A 17,196-nucleotide genomic window follows, 5' to 3' on the forward strand; every position below is an offset into this window, starting at 1 on the left:
AGTCCATTGGCACAGGGAGCTTCTGTCAGCACCCCCTTTCTCCTACTGAGGCACAAAAACCATTGTCGGATGGTGGGATGGGAAGAATCCCTTAATTCTGCCAACTTAGCCCAGAATGTACAGCTTTGGAAACTACAGGAGTAGCACTAGAATCAACTCTTTATTAAAATAGCATTAAAATAGAAGAATGTGTTTTGATGGCCATATTTTAATACGGAACACTGAATGCCTTCTCTTACTTGGTCACATTCTCTTTGCTGATGGAACATTTCCATATTGCCCCTGTGACAGCGGCCAACCGTTCCTTGTTGTCAGTGTTACTGAGGAGAGAAGCCAGGGGTCTGAGTCCTCCACGCAGCCTAACCAGGTCGCGGGTTTCCTCATCTTCTGCACACTACACAGAAGCCAAATCAGACGCTGTCAGTGATCAAGGCGCATCAAGCTTTCAGTGACTGCTAAAGAGGCTGCCTTTCTAGTAGCTATGAAACTTCTTTTCAGAGAGTATCATTTTCTGAAGGAGACTTCAAGTAAAATATAATTCTTGTCTATACTGGCAGCTATCTGACAGTGTCGCTCTTCCTTTACGTGGTTTTGGCAATGTCTAGAGGTTTCTACATACTTGGCAATCCTCCCAAGCCAGTTCTGGGGTAGCCTGGGCTTCTACCAAGACAGACGCAGAGGCTGGTAAGGAACCTAGAATACCACAGGCATGGATGGGGGGTTTCTGCAGTGATGTAACCCGGAGCCTTGGGAAAACATAGTAGAGAAGATAATTGAGTGATGGCGATCCAGCCAGATCTTTAATGACCCCCAAAGTCTAAGAAGTGCGGAATTTCCCCAACAGAGTTTCTATGCCCAGAGCAGTGGGTTATATCAACAGCAACTGATATGTTATTCAAACATGTTTATCCACATGCGTGTGTCAACCTTTGAAATAAATACAGGCTGCATAGATGTTCCCAACAGATGATCCTTCCCAGTTTATAGAGCCAAAAGATGACAAGTTTAGCATAGGTTTGATATTATTCTAAGTGTACAGTTGTTCTCTAAGGCCATGAACTGCGTACCATGCATCACCCATGAGGCCCCTACAAGAAATTCTCATCACAATGCATCACACAGCACCTGCCATGTTTACCTTCTATTAGTGACTTTCAGTTCTGGCTCAACTGCAACTTTAAAGAATGAATCACTATTTCTAACTGACCCTTAAAATATACTCATATGAGGCGTGTATACAAGTCAAAGGGAACTCTTGCACAGTGTTGGTGGGAATGTAAATTGGTGCAGCCACTGTGGAAAATGGTACGGAGGTTTCTCAATAAACTAAAAAGAGGACTACCATGTGACCCAGCATTTCCACTCCTGGGCATATATCCAAAAAAAATAAAAATACTAATTCAAAAAGATACGTGCACCCCAATGTTCACAGCAGTACTATTTATAATTGCCAAGAAATGGAAACAACCTAAGTGTCCATCAACAGATGAATAGATATAGAAGAAGTGGCACATGCATATATAATACATAATGGAATACTACTCAGCCATAAGAAAGAACACAATTCTGCCATCTGCAGCACATGCATGGACTTGGAGGGCATTGTACTGAGTGAAATAAGTCAGAGAAAGATAAATACTGTATGCTATTGCTTACATGTGGAATCTGAAAACTACAGCAAACTAGTGAATATAACATAAAAGAAGCAGACTCACAGATACAGAGAACAAACTAGTGGTTACAGTGGGGAGAGAGGGGAGGGGCACCATGGGGTGGGGGAGTGGGAGGTACAGACTACTGGGTGTGAGACAGGCTTGGGGATGTACGTACAACACGGGGAAGACAGCCAAGATTTTGTAATAACTGTAAGTGGAAAAGTAACCGTTAAAATTATATAAAAATTAAAAATAAAAAAGACTATTGCGTATCCCTGTTATGAGTGAGCTGTGTCCCTCAAAACTCAGACGCTGAGGTCCGCACCCCTGTGCGTCAGAATGTGACAGAGGTAATTACGGTTAAACGAGATCACTGCGGTGGGCTCGGATCCAGAACGCCTGGTGTCCTTCTAAGAAGAGGGTATTAGGGCACAGAGGAAGGACCATGTGAAGACAGAGGGAGGATGACAGGGGAACATGAAGACATCCATCTACAAGCCAAGGAGAGATTCCTCAGAAGGAACCAAACCTGCTGACACCTGATCTCAGACTTCCAGCTCCCAGAACTGTGAAGAAACAGATTGCTGTCGTTCAGGACACCCAGTGTGATGGCCGCCCCAGAGAACTCATGCGACCCTCTGCTGACTGACCCGAAGCCCTCTCTGACGCCATCTTTCTGGCACATTCTCTCACTTTTCACATTTTGAGATGCATTCTTCTAGGAGATCTACTCTAATTAGGCAGAAGCTGGTGCTGCCCGTAGCCAGCCAAGTATGAATTTGTCACAGCCATCTTTTCTTCCCCCTTTACCGTTCTACTCTATTTTTTTTTTTTGTATACTGTGAAACTTGTAACCCACAGAAAATTAATGAAGATGAAAATAAGCAAATTAATAAAAAGATAAAACAGGAATACGCACACGACACACACACTCATGCATCTATCTTGTCTTGGTGGGAGGTATATTTCCCGAGACCACTGTGTTTGAACAGGATATATGAAAGGCGATATAGAGGCACCATGTACATATCTGGCTATTTTACACCAAAGTACATCATTTTAGCAGACAGAGACATGTTAAGTGTCTTACAGAATTGTAAGTAATCAGACAGGCTGATGCAGGAGCAGATTTCTCTCTGACATTTAAAGGCATCTGCCATTACCACAGGACAGTGGTTCTCAGACCTATGGGTGCACGAAAATCCCTAGGGGTTCTTGTTAAAAATGCAGATTCCTGAGTCCCATCCCCAGAGAATGGGACCTCACGAAACAGCACCTTGAATGGCGCGCAGAAGAGCCCCCGTACCTGGCAGATGGCCGTGGCGCAATGCTCCTGCAGCTGTTTGTTTTCACTACTTAGGTTCTTTACCAGATTTTCAATTATCCTTTCAGCTTTGATTGCGGCTCGGTACTTTTCCTAGGAAAGTAAACTTTAGTAGTTATATATTGCATAAATATGCATAAATAGAAGTGTCTATTCACATGTATCAATAACTACACTGAACAAACTTTCTTAGTAAATGAACACCACAGTCCAAGTTTAACACACCGTTATAACAATAAGGGAATTTAGTCAACATTTTCAAAAACATATCATCCAGGTCTCAATGTACTTAATCTTCCATTAGTTTGATCTTCTCTTTCAAATAGAAGGGTGACTTCTTAAAAAAACTTAACCTTCGAAGTTATGTTTCCGCTAAAGAAAGTCGAGGCGAATGAGAGCCAGGGAAGCCGAGCTGGCCTGCATACCTCCGAGGCACATTCCTGCAATGTCGCCACGACCGGGATTAGCATGTCTTCACAGGAAGTCTTCAGTAACCGAGCCAACAAAGGGATGCCCCCAGCTCGCCGGATGGCTTCCTTGTTCGCGTAGCTCTTGCTGCAGCTCCACAGCGCCAGCGCCCCGCAGTGGGCCACCTCCCCATCGCGGGCCTCGTACAGGCCCGGCTGGGCAGGCTCCGCGGAGGGCCGCCTGCAGTCAAGCAGAGCGACCTAGAGAACAGATCGATACAGCATAAGCGGGAACCTTCGAGACAAGACTTAACCCAGCCCGCAGTCGCTGCAGGGTTGCCACCAAGCTCCCCTCCCTCAGAAGTACGAATCCTTGAAGAAATTAACTTTCGTGCCACACAGCAGTCAAAGAAACAAACAGAACCTTCGAAACACCTTCCTCCAGATTTGGCAGCTTTTACATTTCCTTCCCACAAGGGATTTAATCCCCCCGCGAGAGTATTTTCTTAATACAGCTCTAACGTTGACATTAGTAAGATTTGTAAAGCTCACCCTCATCCCTGGTATCTCAGAAAAGTAGGCTCCCTAACGCCAGGAGAACTTTCCGGTGAGAGCTGAATGGCCTGAATGCTCTTAAAACCACGAGGCCTCTTTGGAGGACGTGGCCCTCCCCCTGCACTCCCGAAACCAACTAAACCAAACGCACAGCAGCCGGTATCCTTTCTCTTCTCTGCAGTAACCAAAGTCCCTGAAGCCCCTGAGGGAGAGGCAGTTTACACGCATCCAGCAGGGTGGCCGGGGAGGAAGTGAAGCCAGCCTTCCCAGAGCTGTCTTAATCCCACGCATAACCGGAGACCAGATCCCATGGATACTGCCCACTTAACCACGGCCACCACTTAGAAGGCAGGAGCCCGGACTGAGTCACAGATTCCTAACTCCAAACTCCTGCAGAGAGGACACGGATTTGCAGCAGGAGGACACTCATGGTCTAGTTAGTTGTGGCCCAAGGACGGGGTGAGGACGATTTACACGGCTTCCAGGTCACCACCGGACCCAGGACAGCAAGACAATGGGCTTGAACACAGGGAAGACAGTCCGAAAGTACCTGCCTATGTACTAGTTACTCCCTCATTATCTGTACAAAGTCCAAACTCCGTAGCCCTTGGACAAGACTGTGTGATGCCCACAGTCCTCAACCTTTGTCTCTCACGATTCAGCCCACCTCACCCAAGGTCTGGCCACGTTACACCACTTAGTTTCCAAACATTCAGTGCTGTTTCCCAGCTCTGGGCCTTTACCAACATGGCTTCATCTTCTTTAAACGCTTTTGCCTGATGTGTCTGCCTGACAGATACCTGCTCACCTTTCAAGACTCAAGAAAGGTGACATCTCCTCTCTCCAGCCTCTCTTTTTAAAAAAAAAAAAATTATTTAAAAAAATTTTCTCCCTATCCTAGTTAATTAACTAATTCATTTAAATTTTTAAATTTTTCATTGAAGTATAGTTGATTTACAATTTTGCTAATTTTGCTATTATTTAAAATTAAATTAAAATGTATGTCATTATTCTGATTAGATGACTGTAACTGTCCAAACTCCAGGCCCCTAAACATGACGCGTAAGATGTCCATAAAAACATACGCCAGTGCTCTGTCTTTCATTCTTATGGGAGTAGTTTCAGTGGACAGCCACGTCAGCCTACCATACGATCTCATTATTTAGGCAGGACAATGATAATCCCAGTAATAATGACCTTTTCCCCCCAACGTTTTATTATGAAAATGTTCAAACACACACAAAGGCTGAAAGAATACAGCAACATCCACATACCCACCACCTGGATTCTCTAATTAACATTCTTCCACGTCTGTTTTATCACATAGCTAACTATCTATTCATCCATCTATCCAGCCATATGTCCCCTTGTCTTTGAGGCAAATGATTATAAGGTATAGTGCTCTACAGATTACAGGTGGATAAAGTGAACACACAGAATCTCTTTCAGTAAATTTCTGAACATGTTTCACTGTGTACTCATTCACATTAAATCCATATTAATTTGATAGATAGTTATTAACTGTTTATATGTGTGAGGTTCTGGGCAAGGTGCTGAGGGTGACACTAAGATGAATAAGACACGTCTCTCATCTTCAGGAACTTAAAGTAGGCAAGTGGTGACAATCCAGCGTGATAAAAGCCGTGGCAGCGACTCAAGATCCAGTGAGGCTACAAATGCACTTCCATACTGCACTTCATAAAGATCCCTCCTGCTGTGGCAGGGGCACTGAGCCTACTTTTTTCTGTCAGCGATAGTTACTGAAATAATCATTTTTTCTGAATATAAAAGTAATACACAAGAAACTGGCAAATGTAGAAAAGTAGGAAGGAAATTTGGTAGTCATTTCAGAGAAAACCCCTGATGAACAATTTTGTGTATTTATTTCAAGTGATTTTTCTATACTTGTTAGCTCTGGGCTTTAAAAGTTGGGATCATGGGTGTCATCAGTTTTTAATCCTGTTATGATTTTATAGAATATTAAACATTCCATGTTACTGTATAAACTTCCAAAACACCATACTGACAGCTGACAGTGGATGCTTCTTATGGATATGACGCATATTATTTTACTAACCTCATACTGTAAAACATGCTGTTTTCAGTTGTCACTCCTGTAAGTAGCAATGAGATGAGTAAGTGCCTGCAGCTCTGACTGCCCCCATGGAGGACACGTCCTCATAGTGAGGTCACCACAGCAGAGGACATGGGCTACCAGACGGTGTTCCACTGCAGAGGGTCTCACCACCCTCTCTCTTTTTTTTTTTTTTTAACTTTTTATTTTATACTGGAGTACAGTTGATTAACCATGTTGTGATAGTTTCGGACCGAGTGAAGTAAGTCGCCACCCTCTTACCGACTCTGTCCACACACACGAATGTATCCCTACCTATGGGATACGTAAAAATTACTTCTATTTGTTTAAATTTGTATTTCTTTGAAAAATGAGGTTGAACATGTTTTTTGGCTACTTGCCAATGTAAATACACAAAAATAATTTTCAAGGACACATTACACAGAAAGAAGATTCCCAGAGCACGCCCGGTGGTTATTTGATGTCCGGGAGGGGCCGGGAAGGACAGCGGGGTGCCCGCCGCCATGAGTGGCACTTACTCACCAGTTTGGTGATGCCCCCGTGGCGTCTCACCGCCCGCCAGGCTCTCCTAAACTTGGCGACGTTCGCAATTGTCTCAGCTGCCAAACATTTCAGGCTCTTATGTGGAGAGTCAAGAATATTAACCATGACGGGCAAGCCCCCAAGGTCAACAATATTACGTCTGATTTGAGGATTACGGCTGATTTCCTTCAGGATTTTTAATGAACCAATCTAAACGAGAAGAAAAAGTTATAGATGAATGGGTGCTTAATGCATAACCAGTGCTATATTTTTAAAAAATTCCAAGCCTACCTAAAATCCTTCCCCAATTAAGTTTTTTAAGGGAACAGTTTCTATTCCCAGGTGTTATACATATTCCCCCCGCATTGTCCTTCAATTAAGTAAACAAACATTCATCATTTAAGAAGCACACGCTAATGGAAAAGAGCCAAAAGAGAAGGAAGAAAAGCAGAGAGTTGACAAGAGCAGCTAATAGCTAATAGCAGAAGCGGGATGTCAGTAGTAATAAAGACAAGAAACAAGCGGCAGGAAGGGCAGACGCCCAGCACTAAGAAGAGAAGCAGGTGAAGGCGTGAACGAGGCTCCTCATCCACTGTGATCCAGCCACTCACCTTACATTTGACTTCATCTGTCTCAAGTAAATTTATTAAAACTTCAAGGCCTCCAACATCCCTGATCGCCAACTGGCAGGTCTCTTGCGCTAAGTTGAAGTCCTTCATTGAACACAATGCAATCACTGTAGCCGTCTGATTTCCTCCCTGCAAAGACGCAAGGCCATAGGAAGGTTAAATAAGCTCACACTCCCATAGAAATTTGCTAAAGGGTAATGAATCCATGAACGGAGAAGTGTGTGTCCCCATACACAGCATGTTCAATTCTTTTAAATTCTCTGAGTGGATTATAATTTGTTAAATGAATCATGCAGAGCTGAAGCACAAGAAAGCCGTGCAGGGCGTCATAAAATATTGCTCCAGTCGAGAGTCACCATGTAAAGGTGGTCTGTCTGCTTTAAACAGCTGCGACATTAGGTGGTATTAGGATATTAAATAGAGCCAGGGGGTGAGCCTTGAGAGATGGTCCGAGGAATGTGAGTTTTATGTGGAGGTAACAGGCAGTCCCTGAACTGTGTACTCTTCAATGCAAACCGTGTCTGAAAATTATTCTTACACATGTACACAGAACAGTCTGGGACAGAGGAAACCTGGGGAAAGCAAAGCCACGTGGGAAGCAGCACAGCCGTCCACACTGGGACCGACAGTAAGTGGAGTGAGGCCGTGGGGCTGAGAAAGAGAAGGTAGTTCCATTAAACCCGGGGACCGACCAATGGGTGGACTGAAGGAGAAGAAAGACAGTTTCACTGTTGTGAACGAAACACTGGCCCACCAACATGCAAATCAGCGTCTGTTTAGCTAATCACCACAAGTGAAGAGTAGTGGGGAATTGCTTTTTAAAAGAATCCAAGAGATTGAAAAATTTTTAACGATTGATCGGTGAATCAGGCCTGCCAGGAAATTAAATCAGAATTCATTGCAGGAATTCTTAAGCAATGTCCACTGATCATTAACGCTTTGAAAATCTTTGAAGAACACAGCATAGTACATATTACTTGTACTGCTATTGAGAGTGGTTGGTAAATAAGAGTCCCCAAAATAGTTCATAAGACACAAAAGCAACATTTCTAATGGAGCCAAGAATAAACTATTTTTGTAAAAGGTGCTCATAAACGACAGCCCTGGATTTCTACCTCAAAACATAGTAGCAATGGCCTCAAATAAACCTCTCTTTTTTGAGGGAAGACACCTTCAAATTATATTTATTATCATTTGCAAATCATTACTTTATATTGCTATATATTACATACATGTGTATGTAGATAGATAAGACTTAGCACAAAAAATGGAAATTATCTTTAAGCTACCCACCCCCTCCTTCATATCACACAAATGCACACATGCCAATTCTTTTGTGAATTCAACACAATATGTTTCTTTTAACATAAGAAACTAAAGTGAGATCAGTAGAGGGTGAGCATCAGAAAGTGAAGAAGGAAACGCTTAGGCTCAGACGTCCTACTAACTCCTTTCCAGAACATTCCTTCCACTTCTCTAAAAATGCTATGAGCGCCATTTCTGCTTTCATTCTAACTTTCCCTCTGGGTACTCTAGGCCGTCCTCCATATTCAAGATTAAGTTTAGAATGACAAGAGCCTTAATTTTGTTACTTACATTTAAAATAATAAGTTTTGTTCTTATAGCTTTTAGCATCCTTTTCTCGATATCAAGAGAAATTTCAACACCACCGATTTCCCCACGGTGGGTTTTAAAACATAACGCAATACACCCTCTGTCACTGCTGTCAGACACAGGATCCCACACGCCAGCACCTCTTAGAAAAAGGTAGGTATTTTTGTAAACCATAAGGAAGAGTCTAAGTGCTAACCATAATTAATTAAGGAAAGTAATACGTAAAAAAGAAAAGCAAAGAAAATAAGGGAAGCAAGTCATTAAACAAGGCTCTTTTTCGGAATTTAAATGGAGAAAGGAGGCAGAAGGATCCTCCCGGGGCACCTGCGGGAACAGAGGTGGGCCCCTACATGGAAGCTTTGAAATGGAAGCCGAGGGCCTCAGGTCGAGAGCGTTCTTGAGACAGTGGCCCCAGACCCAAGCACAAGCAGGAGGCGAGAAGTCGTCCAACGGCACTTCCGCGCCCCCAGGCCACTCCCTGGACAGGCGTGCTCTGTCCTGACGTTCGCGGTCGCACGTGACGGAGGACCTTCTTGACCCCTATGCCTGCGTTCTAGCTTCTGTGATGACAGCACTTTTCTACTTAGACACTCAGCACAAGCTTTGCTTCCTAGTTCAAGTGCTTTTCATTTGTCTCTTGTAGACTATTCCCACCTTTTGAGTTTTATTTCATTATTGACACTACAACTGACGACATACCTTTTAAAAAGTCATGTAACTGCAGCTGATGCCCGAAAGGTAAGACCCTGTATTTTGCTGAATTATCTCTAGGCCAATTTTGAAGCCAAATGATGGAAAATTTACATTTATCATTAAGAAGTTAGATCCTTATAGAAAAAATATTTTTTTCTGTAAATCATCAGCTTTTTCTGAAAATCTGGAAACATATTCATAGGCTTGTGGGATTTTTTTAGAACAGTTTTTTATGAGGGAAAGTTAGTTTTTCCACATTTCAGGATTTACTTCTACTCTTGTCACTGACCACACTCCCCAAAGGATTATAAATCTTTCAGAATGAATACCAGCGGATGGGAGCCAAAATATTCAATGTACAGAGCCACAAATGTTAGCCAATTGCTATTCTTTAAATACCAGCTATGTCAAAGGATTTTCAAATGTCCGTTCTACTTTGACCAGATGCCATAAACATCTTACTGAAGAGAACTAGTGCAAATATGCAAATATGCTCCTTTTCAATTAAATCTCCCCTGAGAATGTAATTAGTTGCCAATACTTATTTTCACATTTTATCACGCATTTGCATTTGTGAGGTTTTAAGAGCTGGAGAAAAACGCAGTAAAATATTATTTTACTAGCTTCTGAAGGGTTTTGAAGAATGCTTCCAATAAGCTTTTCTACGTCTTGAATTAATGCAATTCTTTTGCTAGCTGTCCTCCATCCCCTGCTGCTTCTCATACATCTCCAGGCTCTACCGGCCTTTGGATATTTTACCAGCTCAGGTTCCTTTCCACGACCAGAAGGTCGACGCTCGTGGTTGCGATCACGCTTCAAACATGCCGCGATCAGACGAATGTTGCTTTCTCTCGCTTTTCTCAAAATTTCTTCTTCAAAGATGAATAGAGGCCATTTTAAAAAATAATGTTTTTTCTGGATTTAAATAAAATCTTTGAAATAAAGAAGTATTACCCTATCCGGTGTATAGAGTAATCCCCTCCCCTTACTGCTGATAAGGAAGAAATAAACATGACTAAGCTGAGATGAAGCACGGATGCAAGAGTAAAACAGGGAGAAAGCTGCCTGAGATCACTTCTGTACTCTTTCATTCAACAAATTTGCTTCCTATTTACTTAACTATTTGCCGAGTCCGATGCCAGGCCCTAGAGACATCCTGGTAAACAAAAACAGACGTGGTCTTTGCTTTTATGGAGCTCACAGTTCGGCGGAGAAGAACGATTTTAATTTTTTAAAGCCCATCCCAATAAATGGAAATTTTAAGTCCAAGAGGTGCCATAAGGGAGAGGGGCAGAGAGCCAGGGAAACCCACAACGGGGGCTTTAACTGGGCCGGGGCGTCAGGTAAGTTTTGCCGGAGGAGAGAAGCCTGGGCGGAGGTCTGGACACAGAGCGGGAGGCGGCCGGCGTGATGGAAGGCCGCGGTCAAAGGAGTGGCGTGGCCACATGGGTGAGGCCAGGAGCAGGCCGGCGGCCGAGGTGAGCTGACAGGCCAGGTGGGCCACACGACCTGCTGGGCCAGAGGCCAGGCTGAGCACTTTCGCCTTTAGTTCACAACAGACAGAAAATATTCAAGGGTGGGTGGTTGGCCTGGGGGGAAGGAGAGGGCTACCGGGAGCCGACTACATTCCTACAGATCCCTGTGGCTGCAGAGGCCCCTGGCTGGAGCCGGCCGGCGTGGACAGGTGAGACCACTCAGATTACTGCAGGAATCCGGAGCAGGGGACAGGGGGCTGGCAGGCCGAGGGGACCCATCATGTGTTCGAGTAACTCGGTTCCGAAAAGGGTGCCAGAAGCTAGGAGACGGCAGTGTGACGGCGAGCACGCTCACAGGGCCGTCCTTCCGGGCGTCCTGTCGGACCCAGTGAGACAGGATGGCAGGGCAGAGGTGCGATGGGGGACAGAGGTCTCCTTCCCCTGTTCCCCACTGTCTGCAGTCAGGGGTCAGCGGGTGAGACCCGGTGAGGGGACACAGCCATCACAGCCGTCCAGCTGGCTTTCAGTGTTCTCAGCATTTTTTCCTCCAAACATGCCACTCATAGAGCAAGAGCCATGAACCCTGCCAACGGCTGTTCATTAATGATGACAGAGGGGCTGGCGCCCAGCTCAGAGCTTGGCTCGGAGATGCGCTTCATCCCTCAGGAGTAGAAATGGTAGAGTCAGAGCTCCAAGTGAGTGGCATAGAACCACGTAAGTCAAGCTAGTAAAATATATTGCTTTGCCTTCGGTTTACGTGCAAGCCAATTTTAGGCTGATAATTCAGCACTCATAAACCTAGGGCTCAAGAGATGAGACCAGAAGGAAACTCCAAGGAAAAAGAGAAGATACTGTTCCAGAAGAAGAAAGAAATTAGACTCAGATTGTTGGACTGCAGGCTTGCTAAGAATTTTTTTTTTTTTTTTTAAATCAGGACTGGGTAAGGAACAATTCAAGGATTCCCTACACATTCTTTTTAAACCACCACGGAACGTATGGAACATTCACAGAGACTGATGATCTACTGGAATGTTATGGCAATGATGAAAAATTGGTAGGAAATACAATAGCCTTTCTAAAAAGATTCAGAAGAATGAACTGAATAATTATGATAATTAATAAAAATATCTCAGTAAAGTGACTGGATACGAGGGTAACTGGATATTCAAAAATGAGTAACTCTCCATACACTAAGAATAACAAATCAAAATATGTAATTTGAAAAAAGTTCCCATCCCAGTATTGGCAAAATAATAATAGTAAAAATATCTATGAGTGACTCTCACAAGAAATGTGTTGTAAATATATGGGGGAAAAGCTATTAAGTTTTACTGAAGTATATAAAAGATTAAATAAATGAATGGTCATACCATGTTCCTGAATAGGATAATTCAATGTTATTAAAATTGCAATTTATCCAGAAATAATTTACAAATTAATGTAAGCCAACCAAAATCCCAACAGCATTTTTTAGATTTTTTTTAAAATTTGATTCTCAAGATGATCTGGAATGGAAAATATGCAAAAAGTAATTTAAAATATTTTAAGAAAACTCTCTGGCCAATCAAATATTAAAATATACCAAAGCTATAGTAATTAAACAGCATGGGAACATCCAAATAAATCAATGTAACACAGAAAGATCTGGAAACAAGCTCTTACAAATGAAGTGACAATATTTGATAAAAGTAGCATCTCCAATCACTGGAGGAAAGAATTGGGGAGCCAGTCATCCGGCTTTGACATATGACAAGCGGAGAGGAATTATTTGCACATAAAAAACAAAGGATTAATTTGCATCAAGGATCAAAAGACAAACAACCACATAGGAAAATAGGCAAGGTATACAATACAATGGCTACTTGACGTACGAAAAAATTTATGAACCTCACTAGCAATGAGGAATAGGTAAATTCACATAAGATACATTTTCCCCCTATTAAACAAACAAACAAACAAAAAAAGACTGCAGATTAGAATTTGTAACAGTTAATCTCAATCCTAGGTGAGCAACTTTAATACCCTGGGGAGATTTTAAAGACCATCAATGCCCAGACCCCATTCCAAACCAATTCAATTAAAACGTCCGTGAATGGTACCTGGGCACCAGGGTCTTTGTTTTGTTTTTAAGAGCCGGGCTGATTTCACTCTGTATCTGAGGTTAAAACCTTTGGTATATTACTGACAGAGTGTAAACTGATGCTTGCTTTCTTTAGGGAGTATCAAAAAATTTTTTACATAAACCAAGCTTGGTTGATCACTTTTCACTATTTCCCTCTGAAATAAAAAAAAAAAAAAAATTAATGCAGTACTTAGACTTTACCGTGCATATATTCTTTTTTTTAACACAGCTCTACTGAGGTATAATTGATATACAAAAATACTGCACATATTTGATGTATACAATTTGATGAGTGTGAACATATACACGTACCTGTGAAACCGTGACCACAATCAAGACAATAAACATACCCCGCACCTCCCAAAGTTTCTTTACACCTCCCCCTTTTTTGTCTGTTAATAACACTTACCGTGAGATCTGCCCTCTTAAATTCTTTAAGTGCACAAACAGCATTATTAACTATAGGTACTGTGTTGTATGCCAGATCTAGAGCTTACTCATCTTGCATGACTGACCTTTTATACCCATTGAACAACTGCCCATTAGAAGTATCAACATTCGAAATGTGCCTACTCTTTGACCCGAGCAGTTCCATTTCAAAGAATCCATCCTACGGAAATAGTGCACATATCCAAAGCATATGTAAGAATATTTGCTGCAGCACTGTTGTAGCTACATGATTTGGGGAGACAACCTAAAAACTTATCAATAAGGGAACTGTTAAATAAATTACTGATTTATGTATAATGAAATACTATGGAGAAATTAAAAGGAGTAAGGCTGATATGAAAGATCACCAAGACAGAGCATTAAACACAAAAGGTACAATGTAGAATCACAGTCTGACTTCACTTTATGTATAAACATCACACATGTGTATGTATACAAACAAACATGTGGCAGGGGGCTTTCACTTTTATTCCTTTGCATGGCTTGAATAATTACAATGAGCACATGTTAATGCATTATGTTATAATACTTTAATATTGTAAATACAGAGGAGAGTAAAGGGTGGACCGGAAGAGGAACCCAAGCTTCCGTGACGCTCTGCGTGTCACAGAAACATCAGGAGGCCACAGTCAGCCAGACCAAGAGCTGGGTTAGGATCTACAGCGCTTGTCAGCAGGAATCTCAAAGGCCAGCGGACCAAAAAGGGACAAAAGATTTATAGACATGTATAAAATGAAACATCATTTATACCAAATCTGGTACCTCTCACTCCTCGACCCTTATACTTAGAAATTCTTCAGCATGCAAACTTCTGCAACAGGACTTGAATATGTGTTTTGAAAACAAAAAGTAAAGCAGCCTAGTGCGTTATATAAATTGGGAACTAGGCAAATCTTCTTTTCTCTATTTAGCCTCTCAAATAAATTTGGGGGGAAAGCATGCTTCGAGGAATAAAAACTATTTTTGTTGCAAATACATCAGGCAACAAATTCCCTGAAAAGATCTATTACATTTTCAGATCATTACATTAAATTGCCTTAGATATCAACATTCTTTATAGTCAGAAATCTTAATGAGTAGCTAGACAGCAGTGAGAAGGCTCTGATTATGCTCTGGCTGGACTAGTTAGTAGTATGTGTCCATGAAGAAGTGAATGGAGTTAAAGCTTAAGAGCCCTTCCCAAAGATTTTTCATATTGTCATTTTTCAGTAGTTAAGTTGATGTGGTCGTATAATGCTGGCTAGGGGAGGTATACATTGTTACGATTTGATAGTGTATGTATCATAATCATCTAATTATCTTTGCTTTTTGTCTACTTCTCTTTATTTATGATAGCCAAGAGGCAAAGCGAGTTTAAAGCTCAGAACTGAAAACAAGTTACTGTTGTATCTGTAGAGCATGGATTCCCCTTTGGAGATGAGGCCCTCCATCACTCCCACCATCTCCTCTGTAATCAAAATAAAAGAGGCCTAACCTTTCCTAGTGGGCATTATAAACATACAAGTCACACACATCTGAATAAGTAAAATTCTTATTTAAGAAAATGTAAGGCGCTTCCCTGGTGGCGCAGTGGTTGAGAATCTGCCTGCCAACGCAGGGGACACGGGTTCGAGCCCTGGTCTGGGAGGATCCCACATGCCGCGGAGCGACTGGGCCCGTGAGCCACAACTACTGAGCCCGCGCGTCTGGAGCCTGTGCTCCGCAACAAGAGAGGCCGCGATAGTGAGAGGCCCGCGCACCGCGATGAAGAGTGGCCCCCGCTCGCCGCAACTAGAGAAAGCCCTCACGCAGAAACGAAGACCCAACACAGCCAAAAATAAATAAATAAATAAATAAATAAATTTAAAAAAAAGAAAATGTAAGTGCAGACTCTACTGAGTAGAAATTTCATTGGAAGATGGAATTTAAATATCTTCTGATTAGTAACAGGTAATTTTTTTTCAGTACAAAAGTCCTCCTACTCTTTTTGTCTTAGAGACTATTTTTTAAATTAACTACATCAGTGTAACAACATATGTATTAACTTAAAGATTGTTTCTCAGGAAAGTGGTTCTAATTTTTCTTTTTAACTACTGGAGTTCATCTGGCTGCATAAGCCGTAACCATTGTTTTCCATTTTTGAAAGATTCTTCTTAACAATAATAATACTGCACTATCACATTCTTCTCCATCTCTTTAAGTAAACACCTAGTGCACTCTGCTACTGCCTCCCAAAACTGAACGCTGAATTCCTTTGTGAAGAAGCGCTCCATGTGTAACTAGCCTCTGACTCAAACAGCAGAGAAAATAGGAATGTTCAACAGTGAGGCCTTCAGGCCCCCTGGGCCCTGAATTTCTGGACAGAGGGACAGAATCACCAGGCAACGAGCAATAAGCAGAGGCCCCTGGACGCCTTCCCGGCTCACAGCCACCTTCTGTGTGGCCTGGAGCGAAGTATTTCTCAGCTTTTCCACCAACGAAACAGGGATCACACTACCTGCCACTCCATACCCCAAACCCAAGTAATGGGAAAGCAATTAATTAACTGTAGTTGATTGCAAAGTACATCAAATTCCTCTGATGAAAAACCATATAACTCCCAATTACCACTTAGAAGAACCCCTTAACCAATTAAGGTCGTGTGCGTGTGTGTGTGTTTTCATCAGTTCGTGGAAGATCATGAAGGAACCGAGCCCCACAAAAGCAGTCTTTAACGAAGGTTTTCAAGTCTGAAAATGTCTTTGCCAAGACTGCCCCTCCAAGAGGAAATCCAAAACGTTCCAGGGAGGGAGCCTGGAAAGTCTCTTCAGAAGCCTCCGGGGACTCCTGATGTGACTGTCTCCTAGATGTCACTCTGAAGTAGAGCCCTGTCACTGCTGAGCTGGGGGAACCACCAAGCGCCTTCGCTTCTCACGGCCTGAGAATTCTGAGTTTGCGGATACGTAACAGAAGAAGAAACAGCAAGATCCCCGGCTCACGTGAAAGGCGAAGTCAGCACGGGTTGGATCACGCAGTATGCATCAGTGAGGCCCCACCCCTCACCAGCACACGGTGGACGGGGGGAGAGGACTAACATGCGAGGCCCCTGCCACCGTGACCGTAAGCTGTCACTCAGCAGTCCATGCCAGTCACCCTCCACTGACGGACCTGGGTTCAGATAACATCATCACCCCTCTCGAACTTGAAAACAAAGTTTGCCCCGCTATCATACTCCAGGCTGATACCACGTTTCTGAACTTACAGTAAAAAGCCCATCTTTCCCCAGTCTTCATACCTGGCCTTCCCAGTGTTAGCGTGTAGGAACATTCAGTTGGAGGGAAAATTACGTGAAAAGTAAACGTTTCTCTCTTTTTGCTTCAAACTTTCCTAACTATGTATCTTCCTTTAATTAATCTTTTTAATCCACTAACTGGCTGCATAAAATTACCAAATAAGATGTTACTTTCTTTAAGATTAAAAAAAAAAAAAAAGCAAATGAAGCAATCTACTTATAAGATGGCAAACTAATATTTAAAGAAAGACTGCCCATTTAACATAAATATTTTGATCCATAAACACTGCCTTAGCTGTATGTGCTAGCTCAAGGGAGAGACAGCTACTTTCTGATGAGCTTTTCAGAGGTCACGTTCAATCATGAATTAAAAAAAACCACAAACGTGCCCCACCTGCTCCACAC

The 17,196-nt window shown here is 42.5% G+C and overlaps 1 protein-coding gene across 6 annotated transcripts in view; it reads right to left on the bottom strand.

Annotated features, from left to right (window-relative positions):
- Window positions 1-17,196, bottom strand: part of ODAD2 (outer dynein arm docking complex subunit 2) — a 243,943-nt gene that overhangs the window by 116,075 nt on the left and 110,672 nt on the right. For all 6 annotated transcript variants that reach the window (XM_036841365.1, XM_036841363.1, XM_036841362.1 and 3 more), the window contains 5 exons: window positions 7,170-7,316; window positions 6,559-6,768; window positions 3,405-3,647; window positions 2,962-3,072; window positions 240-394 (listed from right to left, as the gene is read on the bottom strand). In XM_036841365.1, the coding sequence (XP_036697260.1) occupies window positions 240-394; window positions 2,962-3,072; window positions 3,405-3,647; window positions 6,559-6,768; window positions 7,170-7,316 (866 nt within the window). The remainder of the gene's footprint in view (window positions 1-239; window positions 395-2,961; window positions 3,073-3,404; window positions 3,648-6,558; window positions 6,769-7,169; window positions 7,317-17,196) is intronic.

Source organism: Balaenoptera musculus, chromosome 2 (genome assembly GCF_009873245.2).
Source record: "Balaenoptera musculus isolate JJ_BM4_2016_0621 chromosome 2, mBalMus1.pri.v3, whole genome shotgun sequence".
In the NCBI taxonomy this organism is placed as follows: Eukaryota; Metazoa; Chordata; class Mammalia; order Artiodactyla; family Balaenopteridae; genus Balaenoptera; species Balaenoptera musculus.